The sequence below is a fragment of the Poecilia mexicana genome, unplaced genomic scaffold (assembly GCF_051168715.1).
Source record: "Poecilia mexicana isolate PSO_F unplaced genomic scaffold, ASM5116871v1 scaffold_9, whole genome shotgun sequence".
NCBI lineage: Eukaryota > Metazoa > Chordata > Actinopteri > Cyprinodontiformes > Poeciliidae > Poecilia > Poecilia mexicana.
In genome coordinates, this window is record NW_028263378.1 from 20690113 (window position 1) to 20711574 (window position 21462).

Below are 21462 nucleotides of genomic sequence, written 5' to 3' on the forward strand. Positions count from 1 at the left end.
ATTGTTTATTCTTCACATGTACAACACGCATGTTAACCACCATGGACAATGACTTCACTCAGCTCATGACATTTGTGTTCCAACACTGATGTGAATTGCATGTTTTCCTTCAGTCATTTAATTTGAGTAGGAACTGTCTATTCTCTCCCCCTCTATTTTCGATTAAAAATAAACCAGACTTTTGTTTTCATGTAATTTGTGGGTGTGTGTCTGTCATATGTGCAGGCCAGTCAGTGTGTGGGATATTTAGCTCCTTATGCCGAGCTGAGTCCAGTTCTGGCTCTGAGATCAAATGTGGTTTAAGCAAAAAAACCTGCTAAATGTCCCCACAGACTTAAATAATGCTTCATTTTATCCTCGAAACAAAAAAATTAAGCAAGAACAGCTATGTTGTTTGCTCACATTAGCATGCCTAAGCAAAGTGATAAATAAAAATCATAATGAATTTTCCAAATATAAACATATGATAAATCACTGCACATATCGTTCTGGGTCACATATTAATATGAGTCTCCAGGTGCCAGCTGCTCAGTCAGCTTCTCAGTCTTCCCAGTTTTGTTGCTCATACACTCCCTTGTGTGTCCTGACAACAACATTATTTTCCTCCTCGTTAATATCCCGGCGTGTGTCTGAAATAAATCCTTGAAGTATCCTGGCTGTTTGCCTCATTACTTACTTTTTTAGCAGAAAGCGATTAAGCTGCCATATGGACAGTCAAGCTCTCTATGCTGCCCCCAGGTAGAAACCTTTGGTCAATTTTTAGGTACTTGAGTTTCTCTCTCAAATGTTTAATTTTTTTTCCCCCTAATACCAGCACACTAATTGTTTAGCTTGCTATGCACAAAATATCAAAAGAGGTTTACAGTGACACGGCCTTTGATAAGTGCTCTAACTCTAGTGGTCAAAGCAAACCAGTGGCTACTTTATTACAACCTCTCCTTTTTTTAAATGAAGATCAACACACGTCTACCTTAATTAAATGCAATGATTTTTAGTCTTGCCTATTTTGAGAGAGAAATAGACCTTAGTATTGATAAAATTCTATATTTCTTTTTTATTGTGGAACATATGTCCAGTCAGTATAAAGGATTCATTTGTTTAAAACCCTTTTTGAACATCTTCCCAGTTCTGTATTTCTCAAGAAAATGATTTGAAGAGGAGTAATAAGTGTTTAAAGTACACATTTATTTGACTAGGAACTGTTTATTCTCTCCCCCTCTATTTTTGATTATAAATAAATGTGTACATAAAGTACACATTCGTTTGGATATCAAATCTTGCCTCCTCACTAGCACTTACAGTCCCTTTAAAAACAAATCTTAAAACGTGCATAACAAACGTGTGTGATACCTACATACTCAAAGTATTTCCCGTCACACCTTTTTTCCGATCTCCACATTTAAATCTTGCGCATCATCTAACAAATTTTAATATGAGATAAACAGGCCTAAATCAATGGATTGATAAATGGTTGCTGAATCAGCAAAGCACCATAAGACCAAGGCAGTGCAACGACAATGTTTGACATGTCTGATGTTCTCCTGAAAAGCTGTGGTGCAGATACAGCGGAAAAAGTTCTACCCGTGTCACATCGTTCCAAAGAATATGTTTTATTTAATTTTTGCCTTTAATAAATTTAATCAGAACTTGAAATTGGCTTTACTCAGGCTATCGTTGGTACTAAATAAAATGTTGATGAATTGAAACCTTTAAGATTCGTGTCGAGAAAAAGCACATGTATGTGGACAAATACTTTTTATTAGCAATCATTGTAAAATACTCACTGCAGGGGAGGAGGAAGGGTTCGGGTTGGGGTTTTCTGGGATGCTGTCCATCCATTCATTGATTGCTTTTGATGTGACTGAAGGCTCGGAGACGGTCATATTTTTGATCGCCGTGTCGTCCATCCCATACGCCTGAATAGCATTTCCTGCAGGGACAGAGATTAAAGTAATTTGTTTCGGACTTCCATCCCAGCAAGAAGCCCACAAGCAGACGGACAGTTTGAAGTCATCTTCTTCGTCCCCTGCCCAGTCGCTTTCATCCCAGGGAATGAGGCAGGGCAGAAGAACGGTAAGGAAAGGAAAGAGTACAAAACGAGGAGAAAAAAAGTTTCAGATTACTATTTTTTGTGCTTGTCAGGTGTGTGTCAAACTGTTGACATCAGAAAAGAGCTTTTAAAAACCTTTATGTGGAAGATCGTTCAAAATTATACTGGCTACACAAAACACAAATATGAGCTGATGGATGATAATGTTAAGATATTATTTCCACAGCCTTGAATGTTTGTCTGGTTTATTTAGCAAGTAATTATCCTTTTATTAGAGCATCCTGCGGAGACAAATTGACACTTTTGTCGAACGTAGACAGCTATGGCTCCTGGTTTCTGATCATTACAAAACTGCTTTTATGTAACAGCTGCTCTGCTCACCGCAACAGCGCAAGAAAAGAGAGGATCCCCACACTTAAGATGATGAACTGTTTTTGTTCCCTCGCACACAAGTGGAAACTGAATTCACAGAAAGTTGCAAATCAGTCGGCTTCGCGCAGAGCATGGCGTAGTGAAACAAACATTTGAGTATCTAAGCTGAAAGACTTACTGAACATGTGTGTAATTGTGCAAGTATATGAGCAAGTCTGCAAAATCGCGATACATCCTCGTGCAGTCAGCTACTCCAGCTAGATGCATCACCACGGGGCTGAGTACCTTTCCATTGTTCATCCGTTTAAAATACAAAGCCTTTTGCTTTTTTCTCAGCCAGAGAGAAGGCAAAGCATGAAATTGCTTGGCAACCACCTTCTTTATAAGGCCATTGTGCAAAAATGATTTTGAATAGACTTGTGTCGCCGATCAAATTCAAAACATCTCCAAACAAGGAGAAATGGCATTTGTTCCAAGATAGCAGGGTAATGCATGTTAACAATCAAATGGCCACATAGGCCTAAAACTCCTGACCTCATAGGCTTGTATATCAAGACGCCTGCCTACTAACACTTAGAGTATCTTCTAAAATATGTCACAGTTACAATATTCACACCACTGTCATGTTCGTCACATAAATAATTATATATGCGCACACATTTTATCGGGACTGTATGTGATAAAGCAACAGGTTTTTACAAAGACAAATCTGAAAAGTTTGGCATGCATGTGTATCCAACCCACTTTTTTTATACATCCATTAATGCTAAAATCACAAATTGGCCTCAAAGTTGCCTTCAAAGTCTGTAGATGTGCAAAGCTGTCAGAGACATACCTCAAGGCCTGCAGTGGTCGTTGCAGCAAAAGTTCTGCAATTTATTAAATCACAGGGCTAAATGCATATGTTTGGGATTTACTATTTAAACATTTAAAAAACATGTTTTTTATTTCTTCAAAATGTGAACTACTTTGTTTTAGTTTACCAAGAAAATGTGGAATCTTTAAAATGGTAAAATCATTTTTACAAGGAACAACAAAACATACCAAAAAAAAAGCAACACACTCTTAAAAGCCACTGGAAAAACCAAAGCTTGACAAGAAGAGAATCAAGAAAGCCAAGTACGCTCAAAGCAAACAGTAAAGAGTTGTGGTGAGAGCTGAAAGGTGTGTCGTTACTGCTGTGTTTGCCAGGATGCATTAAAGCTAACGCTGTCCCCACAGATTCTTTAAGAGGGATGAAGTCATAAATCAAAGTGGCTGGATCTCCCATCCTCCACATACTTTTTGGACCCTAAGCTGTGAAGCTTGTTGCGATTGCAGTTCAATTCCTTAATGATTCTGGACAAGATTTCCTTTCATGCTGGTCATTGTCCTGTCTGCAGACATCGAAGCAAAGAGATAAGAGATTGGAGGACAAGAAAAAAAAAGAATTAAAGACAGAGTGAATCAGTATTTGGTCTCCACACTGATTTTTTTTCTTTCTCTGGCTCAGATAAAAAAAGCGAAAAGGTGAAATGATTATTTCAAACTTAGTAATTAGTGGAAACCGGTGGCCCTGTATAAATAAAAACACTGATATAGAACAAAATCTTGACGAATAACAAAATCGTTTTGTAACGCAGGCATGTCTTAAGAACTCCAAACTCTTTTGCTCATCTATTATAAAATTAAACCACAGAATGTAAATGTTATACCTTGAGCTTTTGTGTTTGGCTTTATTTTATTAAAAAAAGACGACTATCAGGATTATCGCCACAAAGTCTTCCGACTCTAGAAGATTAATTGATCTGTTCAGGGCCGCATGAGGAGGAGCTGGAGCCGATCCCAGCTGTCATCAGGCCAGAAGAAAGATACACTCTCGATAACTGCCAGGTCATTACTGCTACAGTGACAAGTAACGAGCACCAATTAACACATGCTGGACATTGCAGTAAAAATATCCAATCTCCACAATACCAAAGAGAGAGTTAGTTTAACAAAGTGAGCAGCTCACTAAGAAAGCTATGAAAAGGTTTTGCCTTATGGTTACAGAGATCTGCCATAGAGCATTCAGATTTAAATGATCTTAAACTAAGTAAAAACATGACTTTATTTCAGTAAAAAATATTAATTTGCTTACATTTTTACCCTCATAACGTGTTTTTCCACATTTGCTCATAGTATGCATGACAACTAAGGAAACTGTCCGACTGCAGCTTAAGAATGTCTTGTAGTTTTCTGAAGTCAGTATCCGATTTGTATAGTGACCTGTTCATAATTCAAACTTTTAAATACTTATACTGTTCAAACTGAGATTAAAACACAATTCATGACTGTGTCTAAACACCAAAACTGAACAATAGAAATGTTATTTCACTTATCATCTTCTTTGGTATTGGCATGCAATTGACAGCTGAAGGAAAGGGCCATTTCAAGTAACTTGCTTTTTTTTTCTAATTTAATATCATATTAATATTTCATATTAAATATTCAATCAGACTATCTGAAACTAGACATATATAATTCTGCACCGAAGAGGGTTTCATAAAAGTAAGCTGTGATCTATGAAAATGCTACTTGCTATAACAAAACTACTTTCTGCATAAGGATTATCTCCTACAAACCCGCAAAACCAAGAGCAGCATCTTCAATTGATTCTCTTCAGCATTATTTAAGTTATTTCATACTTGTTTCCTTCTACTAAAGTTCATACTTTCTATAATTCTTTTTAGTGCTGATTGAGCCCAAGGAAGTAATTTGATTTTTTTTCTTCTCTCTCTTCTGGAGTGGTCAAGGATAAAAAGGCGGTGATCATTAGATAAATGTAATAACGCCTCTGGTCTGAGCGTGGTTTAATGAGATTTAAGGATGTTAAATTAACAGCATGCTAGAAATTACCTGCAGAGAGCCCACACTGAATATGCAAGTGTATCTCTTTGTGAAGGAAATAGAAAGAGACAGTTAAAAAGGCACTTAAAAATAACAGCTTTATCAAAACAGCCGTTATTTCGAGTAAATTAAGAAACTTTAGAGCCAAACAAGATAAGAGCATCTATGATGTGACCTTCAGCGAGTGTAACCTCTGTTGTAGATAAAGAAAGGTTAAATAAGTCCAAGGTGTTAGGGAGAATGGGAACGGCAAGACATGAAAAATAAAGTCACCATGAATAGGCAAGCTGTCTTCATCTTTAATGCATACCATTATGGCATCATCTGGAAATCGAAGAGCCCCCTCTCCCCGTAGCTTCTCTTTATAATGGCACCTCTTGGTAGGTGGGGTACGTTGGGTACCAAGCAAAAATACTAGTCTTAAAGTCAGAAGCAGGGAAAATGGGGAAGCAAAAGGATTTTATAGTTTTGAGGAAGACCAAATGGTGATGGCTGGGCAATTGGGTCACAGCATCTCAAAAACTGGAGCTGCGTTAAAGTGTTTCTGGGCTGCTATGGTTAGTGTCTGTCGAAAGTGGCTCCTGGTTATGTGTGTAAAAATGTAGAAGGTTTTAAAGAAATGAAGACTTGTCGCATCTTTAAAGTCTCTTTCTTTTCTGGACAGTGTGTGTATATCAGTACCAAGGGTGTGAAATTCACAGCGTTCTGCTGCATGTCACAGTGTTTAAGTAATCACTTATGCGAAAAAGCATGTGAAGCGTTATTAGCAACAACTTTGATTTCCACCCATTAAAATTGGCATCTTACAGGGAATCAGAAACAATGCTATGGATTGGTGGGTCGGAGTAGCAGAACTTCTCTGGAGTTCTGCATCCATGACACCCTGAAGCACATCCATTAAACTGACTGAAGACTTGAGTCTGAAATCTAAATAATACCTGTAATTAGCTATTTTGAGAAAAAGAAAAACCTGACCACTTCGAAGAGACACTAGTGCTTACTTGTAGCTTGCTTACTTTGACAAAACTGAAAAGAAAAACAAAATCCAGCCATTGCTTGGCTGCATGTTCAAGTCAGCTAAATCTATAGGAATGTGTAACTACTGGTGGCACACAAAAACAGCTTCAGGCACTATCTTAGCTTGACTTAGTTTGACTTTTCTGTTTATTTATATCAATTGATATCGTAACCTTACAAAAACCCAGAAGAAATTATTTTTTTGCCTGTGAACAGAATCTGAAGGTAGGTAAGGATAAAGCTTTTTTTTTTTTTTGCATTAAGATTGATTGTTGCAGGTTGATAAAAGCTTGCTACGTTTTGTAGTCAGTTTGTGTCTTTTAGTAAGAATACATTCTTTGTGAAAATTTAAGTTGTGTTCCCCTCGATTGCAGAGACGAGATGCTGCATTTGGTGTTATTTTTCCAGACGCCTCCTCAGCTCCCAGCTCTCATCCCTCAGCCTGCACACTCAGCTAAAATGGCAACCCAGCAATCTATTGAAATGGTCTGAAAGCATTATCCACACAATGGAACATGTTAAAGGCAATGGTGTCCTGATAGGGCTGATGACACAGCTCACTGTGCCATAACAAGGAAGGTGTGAAAAAGGCACAGGGATATTTGAAACTAACCCCTCCGTTCTGCTTCCCCGTGTGTTTTGTATTAGATGTACAAATGATTTGTGTTTTACTACTGCTATTTCTTTTCATTCCCTTTTTTATGACGACATTCTTCCAGCAAGGACGAGCTCTTTTAGATTAAAATGTGAAAATGACATGCAAATGGCTTCTTTTCTGTCAAAGCCCGGGTCGATTTTGCCCACAGGAGGACGAGAAGTGCGAAAAAATAAAACCAGGAGCGTTTTAGTCTAACTTATTCATTGGATAAATGGTGTTCATGGAAAAGTTGAATCAAACCGTGCTGCAGATATGTTTTTATTAGGACTGAGTGCAAAAATTCACAAATGGATTCAACCAGACATCTTTATTTATGTATTTTCATTCTACTGGTTTGATTTCGTCAATTGTCCAATAAAATAATGACAGTTGTTTTAAATCTAAAAATAAAATAATGACTTGGTTTTGGGGTCTGGTTTTTCTTTAAAGTTTTAGTTGTAATTAAAACCACAACCCTCACAATCCAAACTCTGATTTGCATCTGTTTAAGAACTGCAAAGAAAACAGGTGTCATATAACGCATAGCTGAGTCATATAGAAACGGAGAAAAAGCAAGCTAACGTTAGCCTAGCACTTCAGCAAACTGTGCAAAGATTCTCAGCAGCCTGACACACAAATGCTAAAGACTTATTCAGTTATTTTTATTTCAGGTGAAGCGTTATTAGCATTTTTATCGAATATTTCTGGCATAATCTAAGATTTTCAGACTGAAAGCAGGATTTTGTGCCTTCGTTCTCAAAACTTTTAATACTTTTGCTTACATTTTTATTTTGAAAGCAAGACTTCAGGTCTTTCAGCTCAAAACTTGTAATGCTTGTACTCAGAACTTCTACATGAATTGTAAAAACCCTTATGTTAGACTGTCTCGCCCCTGACACCTGTGATGTTCCATGACTCCTCTATTTACAATATGCACAAACGCTGCATCTCGCAGAGGAGCGCTGCAAAAGGAAACAGCGGAAGTTGACATGAAACCATTAAAGTTGCATTAGATTGAAGCTCAGAGCTCCTGCAGCTCCGACATGTTTGCAAGAGTAACTACTGCTTCACACACTTTTGCTCTCATCAATTTTACATGAATATGGTGAACCCGATCAGTAGCGAATTACATCTCGGAGATATGCAGAGTGTGCATGTGTCAGGGTGGCTTACTTAGGCATGTGTTGTCAGTGAAATACCGCAGGAAGTTCATACACTCCTCTTCTTGGTTTCCGCTTCCTATGCAGTTACACCACGGAGAGATGGTCCAGTTGGTGAAGCTGTTGTCGACGTAGTTGGGGGTCATTTCCGTCCCTGCATCGGGGCAACAACACGTGCCCGCATGAGAATAGTAGCGGGTCACTAATGGACAATAATGGACTACATTTATTCCAAGTAATATGTAAAATGGGACACAAAATATTAGTCAGAGGAACGGATTTGCATTGTTGGAGTTTATAGGAAACGTTCTGCAGAGCTTTATTTAGATGTAAAGAGGCCATTATGGTATAAATGTTTTGCAGAGCAGTTGCTCTAGGAAGTGTATGCCCTGTTAGAATCCAGCAATCCTGCTACAAGCATTTTACTTTTCAAATGTCTCTCTTTGAGTCAGTGCTTTCAGCAGGAGTCATAAGCATTAGATGCACTTTGTGCAATATTTTACAGGAAAACACAGGAAGCATTGTGGCATAACATTACTTCAACCTTCATGATTTATGACATGTTGTGGTGAGGCACAGCTGTGTACTGAATTATGGCCACTTCAGCAACCATTAAGCAGTGGAAAAAATCTACCTTTTTTTATATATAAAATTTGCATTTAAAAATCTTTGTAGCCCCTGTAATATCACCTATAGACGTTGTTGATTAGAATGAGAAAATATTCTGTCTCGAGTCACCTGTTTATTCTCCATATTTTTCTCAGCATCCTTTCTGCGAACTGTACACAATGCCGTGCATTATTTGCACAACATTTATTATCCTCAAACAGATGGTCGTGGAGTGTTTTAATTAAGTAAACGCTTTCTGCCTGCCTCTGCTTTCTAATTTACTTCTGGTACTCAACTAATGTCCAGAGTGCTGGGGGGGATATCAAACCAGGAGGGAAAAAATGTGGTATCTAGCCCCTCTGGCTGTTTGATGTGATAAAGGAAAATGACCATACCATGTTGTTTTTTTTCCAGAGTCTTATAATGATGCTTTGCTAAATCGTAAACACCACCTTGCAAAACATTCATAACCTCAAACTTTTTTTTTTTTACCTTTGTTTGTAAAGTTTCTACTACCAACTTAAGTATAGCTGCTAGGATTTTATGTGACAGATATAAACGTATAATATATTTCTTTTTAATTCTGATTTTCTCTTTACCATTGTCCAGACTGTAGCAGACTTTGAGGTTTCCTTTTAAGACTGCTCTTCACATGAACTCTAAGCAGACCACTGTCTCTGCAGAAGGAAATCATCCCCACATCACTCATGGCACAATGAACTTCTGTTAACTTTCTCTTAAGAAGGGCTTTCTTCTTGTCACTCTCTCTTACACAGGGCTAGACTTATGAAGTCCACGAGTAAAATATGTCTTGTCAACAGTTGCTACCACATGAGCTGTGGATCTTAGCAGCTCCTCCAGGACCACTAAAAGACTGTTGGAGGCAGATCTGATTAATATTCTCTTTTTCCGAGCAGCCAGATGATGAATGGAGCAGATCTCTGTGATATGTTCAAAGCTTGGGTTTGTTTGTTTCTAAGAATTTAGAGTAGTCATTTCAACTTAGCTTTTGCATATTTTATCTCCATCACCCTCTATTCGCAGTTCAGTGATGTTTTAGTGTGAATTTAAATGTTTAGGGATTTTTCTGTGGAACTTAACACCAAATTATTTGTCTATTTTCAGTTTTTTTCTAAATGATTTGAGATAAAATGCTACTTGGGAAGCTGGACACAATACTACTTGACATCCCATTGGCTGACATTTGTAAAGCAGCAAAGCGACCAATCAGTGTCAATTTCCGAATAAATTGACCTCAATATATGTTTTAGAATGTATTTGTAAAACACTTACAAAATGATGTATTGTTTTCCTTCCATGTTACAATAATGTGCTGCTTAAAAAAAGTCTAATTAAAACAGATGGAAATGTGAAAAAGTTCAAAGGCCATGAATACTTTTCAGGCTTTTATCACATCTTCAGTCAGACCTTTACTTGCACCCATACACTCTGAAACCACCACGTCTCTCGCAGCCACACTCACTCACCGATGAGCCTCGCAAGAGAGTTCAAACAGGCTTGGTGATTGTCTTGGTTGGGGCAGGTTCCCACGGTGTTTGGAGCCATCCAGCAATTTGCTATGTAGTCTGCTAGTCTAGACCTACAGAGAGAGAAACAGTGGCAGGAGCTTGAGTGCCTGAGAGAGAAACACACACAAACATGCAACACTGAATTGAATTTTTGGCACCTTTTTCACTAAAGAGCAGCTGCCAGTTATGGCTCGTAAAATGATAAGCAACATCTGTTTTCTGGTCAACAGGTTCTAGCAACCACTTCCCACCGATGCGTGACTTCCAGCAAACTACCAGCTATCTCCATGTCTTTATGTTGCAGCCTCAGTGGCAGTGCATTCAGTTTCAGGTAACTTTACTAAGACCTGTAGGTACATTTGCGCTGTAGAAAGAGAGTACATAGAGCTTCGGATGTCAATTGTAAAACAATGAAACATAGTTGTAAAGAGATACAATCGTAATAGTCGTGATAGAAACACAATAGGCAAAACATCATTAGTTCATGTACAAGATAATTATTAAAAGTACATTTGCTGTCAGGATCCGTGTTTTTGTGTGTTTATTTTTGAGTTTTCTGTGTTCAGTCCTGTTTCCCTGTGAGTCTCTGTCCTGTCCTCCCCGTTGATTGCTCCCCAGGTGTGTCTCATTCCCTTAATTTCCCCGTGTGTATTTAAACCCACCTGTTGTCTGTGTTCCTTGTCAGATCTTCGTCGTATGCGTCGAAGTCAGTGTCGTTTGTGTTTCGCTCCAGTAGAACTGTGAAGTCCTGGAAAGCGTTAGCTCTCGTTTCAGTCCGGTGTTTCAGTTGCTACCGGTATTTGGCTGTGTGCCTGTTTTTCTGCCGTGCTGCCTGTTTTGGACTGTGAGCATCATTAAATTCTTCATCATCACTATAACCTGGGTCTCAGCGTCTCTCCTCACCACCAACCACAACACCACATGACAGAAGGACCCGACCACAAACTACGGTGAGGAACCAACATGGACGCCTGGACAAATCCCTGGTGGGGAACACGGCTGGTGCTGTGCCCACCAGGGGTTGGACCCCGCCGACATTGCCGCCCTGTGCCGCCGGAGGTCCCGGCCCCTGGGCGTCAACGGCACCGCCGCCCTGCGCCGCCGGAGGTCCCGGCCCCTGGGCGCCGACGTCACTGCCGCCCTGCGCCGCCGGAGGTCCCGGCCCCTGGGCGCCGACGTCACAGCCGCCCTGCGCCGCCGGAGGTCCCGGCCCCTGGGCGCCGACGTCACTACCGCCCTGCGCCGCCGGAGGTCCCGGTCCCTGGGCGTCAGTCTCCCCCGCCTCCGGTCCCCGCGCCGAGGCGGCGTCAGTCTCCCCCGCCTCCGGTCCCCGCGCCGAGGCGGCGTCAGTCTCCCCCGCCTCCGGTCCCCGCGCCGAGGCGGCGTCAGTCTCCCCCGCCTCCGGTCCCCGCGCCGAGGCGGCGTCAGTCTCCCCCGCCTCCGGTCCCCGCGCCGAGGCGGCGTCAGTCTCCCCCGCCTCCGGTCCCCGCGCCGAGGCGGCGTCAGTCTCCCCCGCCTCCGGTCCCCGCGCCGAGGCGGCCCCCGCCTCCGGTCCCCGCGCCGAGGCGGCCCCCGCCTCCGGTCCCCGCGCCGAGGCGGCCCCCGCCTCCCCAGCTCCAAGAGTCCCCCGAGCTTCCTGAGTTCCCTGTGGCTCCGCCCCCCGAGTTTGCGGACGAGCCCGAGTTTCCAGAGTCTGCTCCCCCCGAGTTTCCAGAGTCTGCTCCCCCCGAGTTTCCAGAGTCTGCTCCCCCCGAGTTTCCAGAGTCTGCTCCCCCCGAGTTTCCAGAGTCTGCTCCCCCCGAGTTTCCAGAGTCTGCTCCCCCCGAGTTTCCAGAGTCTGCTCCCCCCGAGTTTCCAGAGTCTGCTCCCCCCGAGTTTCCAGAGTCTGCTCCCCCCGAGTTTCCAGAGTCTGCTCCCCCCGAGTTTCCAGAGTCTGCTCCCCCCGAGTTTCCAGAGTCTGCTCCCCCCGAGTTTCCAGAGTCTGCTCCCCCCGAGTTTCCAGAGTCTGCTCCCCCCGAGTTTCCAGAGTCTGCTCCCCCCGAGTTTCCAGAGTCTGCTCCCCCCGAGTTTCCAGAGTCTGCTCCCCCCGAGTTTCCAGAGTCTGCTCCCCCCGAGACCCCAGCCGGCCTTCCTGCCGGCCCGGCGGATCCGCCTCCACGTCTCTGCTTCCTGCGCCGGCGGAAGAGACCGCCGGACCCGCCTCCACGTCTCTGCTTCCTGCGCCGGCGGAAGAGACCGCCGGACACGCCACCGGGACTCCGGTTTCTGCGCCGGAGACGCCGCCCGCCGGACCCGCCACCGGGACTCCGGTTTCTGCGCCGGAGACGCCGCCCGCCGGACCCGCCACCGGGACTCCGGTTTCTGCGCCGGAGACGCCGCCCGCCGGACCCGCCACCGGGACTCCGGTTTCTGCGCCGGAGACGCCGCCCGCCGGACCCGCCACCGGGACTCCGGTTTCTGCGCCGGAGACGCCGCCCGCCGGACCCGCCACCGGGACTCCGGTTTCTGCGCCGGAGACGCCGCCCGCCGGACCCGCCTCTACGTCTCGGCTTCCCGCGCCGGCGGAAGAGACCGCCGGACCCCCCTCTACGTCTCCGCCTCCTGTGTCGTGGGCGGCCCCCGGACTGTTTTTCCTGTGTTTTCAGTTCCTGTGTTGATTAATTTTTGTTTCTGGACTCTGGCCCCTTCCGTCGCCCCTCCGCCCACCCCGTTGGGTTTTTTTTTTTTGTTGGACTCTTGCCCTCCTTCCGTCGCCCCTCCGCCCACCCTGTTGGGTTGTTGTGTTTTTGGACTTTTCTGTTTTTTGTTGGGCGTCTGGTATCCGCCCTTGAGGGAGGGGTACTGTCAGGATCCGTGTTTTTGTGTGTTTGTTTTTGAGTTTTCTGTGTTCAGTCCTGTTTCCCTGTGAGTCTCTGTCCTGTCCTCCCCGTTGATTGCTCCCCAGGTGTGTCTCATTCCCTTAATTTCCCCGTGTGTATTTAAACCCACCTGTTGTCTGTGTTCCTTGTCAGATCTTCGTCGTATGCGTCGAAGTCAGTGTCGTTTGTGTTTCGCTCCAGTAGAACTGTGAAGTCCTGGAAAGCGTTAGCTCTCGTTTCAGTCCGGTGTTTCAGTTGCTACCGGTATTTGGCTGTGTGCCTGTTTTTCTGCCGTGCTGCCTGTTTTGGACTGTGAGCATCATTAAATTCTTCATCATCACTATAACCTGGGTCTCAGCGTCTCTCCTCACCACCAACCAAACCACACATTATGACATTTGCTGGTTAAAATGATCGTTTTCTGCACACTGTGATATTTACTTCACCTGTTTTCATGTTCTGCACTTTGGGAGAAGAAACCTCTGTCTGGAGCAAGAGACTAAAACTCCACCTGCACAACGGTGGGAGTCATTGCACAAAACAGAGCCAGCTGCCCCATGTGTGTACTTCATGAACAGGGGCGATAGACACAGTGGAGGCTCGCCAAACCGCCGACCACACCAGCTCTCAACTGTCTCTCAAAATTCACTCTCACCACCAGGCGAAGGAACGGTGAAGAAATAAGTTGTGCTTCAATGTGTTTGTGATAAGAGTGTTAAGCCTGTGTGGGCCCCCAGGGTGGCATTGCTAATCCACTTAGCTAGGTGTAGGGGTAAAAATGTATGCAAAGTTGCCCTGCCTGTGCTGGTTACATCACAGCTGCTCACAATTAGTGCACATTTGTCTCTTTTTCTTCCATGTGTCATGAGTCATTCACCCTGGCCTGGTGTGACCACTTTTTTTTCAGCCCGCAGTTCAAAGGCACTTCAAAGCCCCCTGGGTTGTTTCACCGTCAGTTAACAGGAGACAACTTTATGGAAACAAGAAAAGGTTTTAGTGATGGCCTTATGTGAATTACGTTAATCACAATCATTCTGGTGTTGTTTCAAAAACTGGACCCTCAATCCAAACATTAAAAAAACGGGGGATGTTTTGCAGAAACAAGGGAGAATTTAATTTCTGGATGATTGTAGCAAATACTGAGAGCTTGTCCATTTCACTAGAGGCAGGTTTGTTTTTGTTTTTTTCCTAGCCAACCTGACAAAGCAACTTTGCTTCTTTTCACTTGTAGCCATTGCAGATATGGATGGCTACAGTATTTACAAGTGAAAAATCAAATCATATCCATTTAAGCCCCATAACAATGCTGGCTTTATTTACAGTCCCTATTGCCTTCTGTTGCTCCTCTTTTGTCATGCCGCCAAAGCATTAAAAATGTAGAATGACGCCTTTGTTTGTGTCTGTTATGCTGGGTCATTATGGAAAACGTGCAAAAAGTGTACAAGAGATTTTACTTGACAATTCTGAGAAAAGACATAAAGTCTTGTCCTTATGGTATTAGAAAAGTTAGTCCAAGTCTGATACTGCCATGCCATAGTTAATGCGAAACACTGGCTGATGTCTTTACCACACTCTGTTTAAAACATTCTTGATCAAAAAGAAACAATAAAGTGCCGAAGTTGCAAACGACAGGGTACCATAATTCTGTAAGAAGACAGAATATTAATGTCAAAGACATTTGCATGAAGCCTTGTCTTTAAATATGCATTGTATCACGGTGGCACAGCTTAATCACTTATTCATCATTTTTTCCACCATTTCCACAAGTTTCTGTAGTAATTGGATGAGATGGAGAATGCATCGTAATCACAAGACTGTCCCTGCATGCTTATCAGCTAACATGTAATCTTTTGGTTCAGCAGGAGGTACGCTGTTATTTAGAAAAGTTAGAGAAACACCATGTGCTCTCATTATATAATCTGTTGGAGACTAGCATACCATCATGAGGCATCCTGTTCTTGTAGACCAGCATTTGGCTAAGGGATAATAAAAATACAGTTGTCATGTATCTCTCTGTTGATGTTTTTTTTTATGCCACTGCTGCAGAAGGCCAAGTCACAACCAACCCAGAGAGTAGGATGACATAAAAAGCTACTCAAATCAAAACTGGACATATACCTCGCTCTGCTGCCCTGCTATTATCCATCCATCCATCCATCCATCCATCCATCCATCCATCCATCCATCCATCCATCCATCCATCCATCCATCCATCCATCCATCCATCCATCCATCCATCCCTTTTCAAACACATTTATCTCTATCAGGATTGCGAGGGGTCAAGAGGCGAGAGGTGGGGTCACCCTGGAGAGGTCGCCAGTCCATCGCAGAGACAAACAGGACAAACAAACATGGACACACACTCTCACTAAGGAGAATTTAGACAGACCAATCAACTTGACAGTCATGTTTTTGGACTGTGGGACAAAACTGGAGTACCCAGAAAGAATCCAATGGCGATGATTACATGGCAGCCTCACGTCTCTCAGCTTCCCCCAGGTCGGCTGTGGCTGCAATGTAGTTTGCCATCATCATGTGTGCATAAATGGGTGAATGACAGAACGGCGTATGGCTCTCTGGGCTCCTCTGGTCTAGATAAAGTGTCATACAAGTGCTTTGCAATGTTACAATTTACCTTTCTCATTAAACAGAGATGTATTCTAACTGGCAATGACACAGGTGCCTTCCAAAAGATAATAAGAGAATGTACAGGGGCTGTCATTGTGGAAAAAGAAATATATTTATTTACAACCAGCTTCTTGAACAATGACCTTTTGCAGCTTACCATCCATGATGTCTGCTGAACCACTGTCAAATCATTATTTATCATACTAATTATGTCAGCCATAACATAACAGTTTTAATTATTATATTAAATATTTTATATTATTAAATAAAATAAAAATAAATTAACTAACTGTATCACATAAATTTATTAGAGACCAAAAGACTATTTCACTGCATCTTGAGCATGAATATCAATATAACGGAGGGTTTTTTTTCCAACATGCAGTTGGACAAACCAGCCAAAAATGCCACTCAGATTCATGTGATTACTTCAACTCTGTCCATTCTTTACAGATAAACCCAGGTAGCCTCTTGAGATAAGATGCAGTGAAAACTGGATATATGCTTGGCTCTTTTATTCTGCTGCAAAGGCTGAAAGATGTACAGATGTACATGCACTCAAAACCAGGCATATGGACATACAAAAACAGCACACATAATAAATTATATAATGTAAAAATCATAAAAGTGCCCCTCTTAACACACGCCCTCCTTTCTCAGAACCCCTTTTCTCGCTCATCTGCATTCAGAGTAAAAAAGCCACTTGTGCCCACAGTAATGCAACAATGATAAAAAAAAATGTAGAGCAGGCAGAAGAAAAGGGAACATTTTTGCTGTGCCTAAACAAAGCAACCTTTAAAAGCCCCTTTTTTCCATTTTTCTTATTATAAAGGGGGGAAATAAAAGGTCTTTAACTTTTGTGCGAACACAGAATGTAAATGTCAGATTTCTGCACACACATAGCAGACCACAAAGGATTAAAGAAGCCGAACGCAAGTTTCTTTCTAGCTGCAGAGCTCTTTCCGACAATGATGGCTTAAAAACAGTAATTTAAAGTTTAGAGAGGTGTCCTGAGTGTTCAGACAATGGCGTTCCAACACCAGGATTCGGTGCATTTCATGGCTTCCACGGACTTTCCATTATATCTCGGCAAAGCGCCTCTCGCTGCTGAAATTACAGGCTGTCTAGCTCAACGGAGTTTTATGGTCATTTCAGCCACTCAGCCCCCAGGGAAGTGGCAGGGGGAGCCCCCACAGAGGTAGACTTCTTTCAAGCAACCTGACACTTTAAACACAGTCATCCGGGTGAACGCTGAGTGCCTGTCCATCCTGCTTGGCAGTAATAGAAAACTAATGGCTTTTTCTATGGATTCTTATTCCTATCACTTGATGGCCATGACAAACAATGCAACTTAAATCAGATGAGTGTCAGTCCTGGAAACCATTTCCTCAAGATGGAGGAGAGTCAAGAAGAAAAAGTGTTATCAGACTTCATTTAAAACAGTTTATTGGGAGTCCTATCTCGTTTGGAGTCCTTTCTTCAGTCCTCTTTCCAGAAATATGAGCTTCTCGGCAGATGATGATATCGCTTGAATGTTAAGTTCCAGCTGCTGAGTCTTATCGCTTTTCTCAGTCTTCAATCTAAAGAGGCTTTACAAACCGTATCTCATCTACATCGGGCAGAACAATATGCCCCAAACAATAACGGCCGGCGTGATAGCAGTTACGAGAAGCAAACGGGAAAGAGCAAAACATGTTTGTTTCTTCTCTGACTTCTTCCTCTTCCACTTCCCTTTCTTCCTTTTCACTTGTGCACCTCTGACCTTATCTATCTTCGCCTCCTCTCTTGTTGTCACTGTCGCTTCAGATGCTCGTGTGAATTTGGCCCCAGTTCAGACAACATGACCCAGTGGCCCTCTGTGTCCTTTTGTCATTTAACGTCAAATGGAAAAACAAACAATGGTTTAAAAAAAAAAAAAAAAAAAAAAAAAAAAAGCAGAGATTTGATTGTTACTCTTTCTCGACAGTGTTTTTCCTAGATTCTGCATCACGCCTTAAAATGTCATAAAAAATAAAAATACAACTTTCTCTGCAACATAGCTCCGACCTTGTGAGAGGACCATTTTGAATCTTTTGACAGCCTTCAGTGTCTTTTCCTGTATTTTTCCGAACCTGTGTTGCTACTGATGACCTTGGGACTTTGGTTAAAGGTGATTGTCTGTTTGATCCAAAAGCTATTTTCACCTGAATGTTTCTGGATAAAATCTGCCATCTGTAATTCTCACTGGGATTCCCCGGTCAATACTCTTAAAGGGGATTGTAAAGAGATGACTTCAGTCAAAAAACAAGACAGCTTAATGTGTATCAGAAGATTTTCTTGACTTACTCAGCCAGAACCAAACAGCAACAAAAATAGGCTAACTTTACTGTTACTAGTATAAAAATACAAATTAAGAGTGAATCTGAAATTGAAACTGAAATAAAGTTCATGTATTTTTTACAAAAACATCGTTAAGTAGTCAGAGTGTCTGCGTTAGCTTCGGCTTTTCTGGGAGGACTTTCCACAAGTTTAGGAGTGTTTATGCATATTCTTGTACAATCCTCCAGAAAATGCATTTGCGAGGTTAGAGGCTGACGTAGGTTCAGAAGGCTTCACAGTCTCACCTCCAGCTTATCTCAGAGGTGCTCTGGAGGGTGAAGGTCAGAACCCTGCATCATTTCACACCAGCCTCACTCATTCTTGCTTTCATAGACCATGCTTTGTGTTCAGGACAACAGTCAAGTTAAAATGGGAACAATCCATCCTCAAAATGTCAACGCAAAGTAAAAAGCATGACATTATCGAAAATGTTTTTGCATGTAAAAGCATTAAGAGTTTCGGTAACACTTTATTTGAAGGGGGTTGACTGACATAACACCTGTCATGAACATGAATAAGCCTTCATGAATATTTATGACTGTTGTCATAAAGCGTCTTTCGGTAAATTATGACACTTTTAATACAAAGTTGACATTATTCAAAATGTCTTTGTTATGACAACTTGACATTAACCAAGAAATCATTACTGATATAAATTTGTTATAAAAGTATTACTGATTGCACTTTAAAAATTAGGTAACTATGTTATTAAAGGTAAAGTTTAAACAGTAATGATTTCCTGGTTAATGTCAAGTTGTCATAACAAAGACATTTTGAATAATGTCAACTTTGTATTAAAAGTGTCATAATTTACCGAATGACCCTTTATGACAACAGTCATAAATATTCATGAAGGTTTATTCATGTTCATGACAGGTGTTATGTCATGTTAATGAAAGTGTCATGACAGTCTTATTCAACCCCCTTCAAATAAAGTGTTACCAGAGTTTCTTACAGAGTTGGCAAGAATTGTGCCAACTCTGTAATTAGAATGCTGGAAAACATTTGAAAGAAAAAAAAATCTTAAGTTAGTTTAGGTCAAGAAAAGTAGGTGAATTTTATGGAACATCAAGTCCCATCATGCACAACGTATGTGTCATTCCTGTTCCACTTGTGGTGGTGCAAGTTTACTGGGATCAAGGCTGCAAAATTCACAGTGTCCATCTGTAGAGTTCAACTGCAAAATTAGCCAGATGCACAACTTTTGGTATTATGTCATCATTTCATAGTTTGTTTTGTTTAGTTTTTGTCTTTTCCCCAATAGCTGATGATCGGATGGTGAGAGTCCCCAAGTGCTCAGGTAACTATGAGGTGAATTAATCTAAAAATACGGCACATTGTCATCGGTTTTACTTTCAGTTCCAAGCCTCTGAAGAAGTGAGTGAATCTTCATCAGCACAGACAAAGCATTTGCATCATCTTCCACAAGATTTAGTGATATTACTGTGTCACTACTGTGACATCTGAATGTTGTGGGGGAGCAAATGTTTAGCAAACAAACATTTTCTCAAACTAAAAGCATCTACTATATGCAATAAGTTCCAGAGAACAAAGTTTGTGCTGTGACTGAATGATTTTACAAAAACCGTAAGTTTTAACATTACATCTGACTATGCAACAAGAACAATATTAAATCTGTAGTGAGGCGTTCTAAAAAAAACAACTACTAACACCATTGGTTAGGTTTCTATATGCAATTAAATAACTCTTAGTTACGCAAAGAAAAAAAATCTGAACATTTTAAAGCCTGTAAATATGACACATTTCAGTGAATGTAAAAAAAAAAAAAAAGAAAGCTGAGGCCCCATTCCACACATTCACAACCACAAATTGGCCATTCTGTGGATAAGGAAGACAGTCTATTGATAATGTTTCATTAATAATACATATGGAAGCACTGAAAGAAAAGACAGTAAAGGAAAGGACAACGCCTGGTCGGTAAAGATTTTCCTCGAGGCCATGTTCTCTTTGAGATTACAGTTAGGAAAGTAAATAGGCATTTACTAATCTCTGTATTGAAATGAAAGGCACAAGTCTTTTTCCAGCCTCATTCTTCTTACTACTTCAATTCCACTATCATTCTTTTTTTTTGCCACTCCATCCCTTTATACTCCTCTCATTTGTAGCCAGCAAGCTAAGCATGTCTCCACTGAAGGCGATGTCTGATTAAACGCTACACACTGCAGAAAACCGAACTATGTACGAGGAAAAAAAGGTCACCATTTGACATATGCTTTGCTTGCAAAAAAACAGAGCTTAGCACTATCAGAAAAGAAACACTTTGATAACTTGTAATGTAACCAGCGGGGGGAGAAATGGTTCTGGCACTGCCTTGAGCACAGTCCTTTAAAGGTGAGAAAGAAAAATATCCTGTTTGTATGAGTGATTTTATTCCCCTGTCTGCTTTTTGGGTTATTTTCATATTAAGTCTTGAGGCGTTTGGGGTGGGAACAATGGCAAAAAATAGACTTTGATGCTAATTTGCAGGACAGGTTGACCCGTCCTAGTTTGCTTAGGAGGGTATTTGTGCAAGTTTTAGTTTTCTACTAAGGGTGGTGAATTTAGGTTTAAACTAGCAATAATCTATAGATATATTACTCAGCCATAGAACCATTGACTTTGTGATACATATCTCAGTTTAATCCGGAGCTTTTTAACATTAAAATTTGTTACGTTTTAAAGTTTTCTATTGAATCCTGAGACCATCACAAACTTAAGCCTGGGTATGTCTGTCAGTGTTTGATTTGAACTCACATCAATATCAAAGTTCGCAGCTAGAAGTTCTGTCTCTGTCCGGATCTTTTTATGCAAAGTTTCAACGGTTATAGGAAAGCAAGTACACAGCCATCGTAAAGTATGAGAAGCAGTTTTAGACAGCTTCGCAGTGTGAAAACATTCAGAGGGAATTTCTCATTCATAGTATTTATTTAAGCAGGTCAATCCCGCTGAGACACAAGGGCTCATTTCGAGAGAGAACTGTTATTTTTTTCTTCGTTATTTGACTCTCATGGCTCAAATGTTAACTGGATGAAAGTTTATCCATCCGTCCGTCCATCCATCCATCCATCCATCCATCCATCCATCCATCCATCCATCCATCCATCCATCCATCCATCCATCCATCCATCCATCCATCCATCCATCCATCCATCCATCCATTCATTTTCTGTACACCCTTGTCCCTAGTGGGGCCAGAAGGGGTGCTGGTGCCCATCTCCAGCTAACGTTCTGGGCGAGAGGCGGGGTTCACCCTGAACAGGTCGCCAGTCTGCTGCAGTACCTGTTCTATGTACCTACTTCCATATCAAAAGACCTGCTGCCATTTATACTGCGTTTTATAGCGACTACACTTTGTTCCTTCTTCCCTAAGGTCTCA

The 21462-nt window shown here is 41.8% G+C and overlaps 1 protein-coding gene across 1 annotated transcript in view; it reads right to left on the reverse strand.

Moving 5' to 3' along the window:
• The window catches only part of LOC106928045 (GDNF family receptor alpha-2-like), a 73377-nt gene that overhangs the window by 10736 nt on the left and 41179 nt on the right, over window positions 1-21462 (reverse strand). Inside the window, exons 5-7 of the mRNA XM_088008964.1 lie at window positions 10201-10313; window positions 8118-8258; window positions 1785-1930 (exon numbers count right to left, since the gene is read on the reverse strand). Coding sequence (XP_087865090.1) covers window positions 1785-1930; window positions 8118-8258; window positions 10201-10313 — 400 coding nt within the window. The remainder of the gene's footprint in view (window positions 1-1784; window positions 1931-8117; window positions 8259-10200; window positions 10314-21462) is intronic.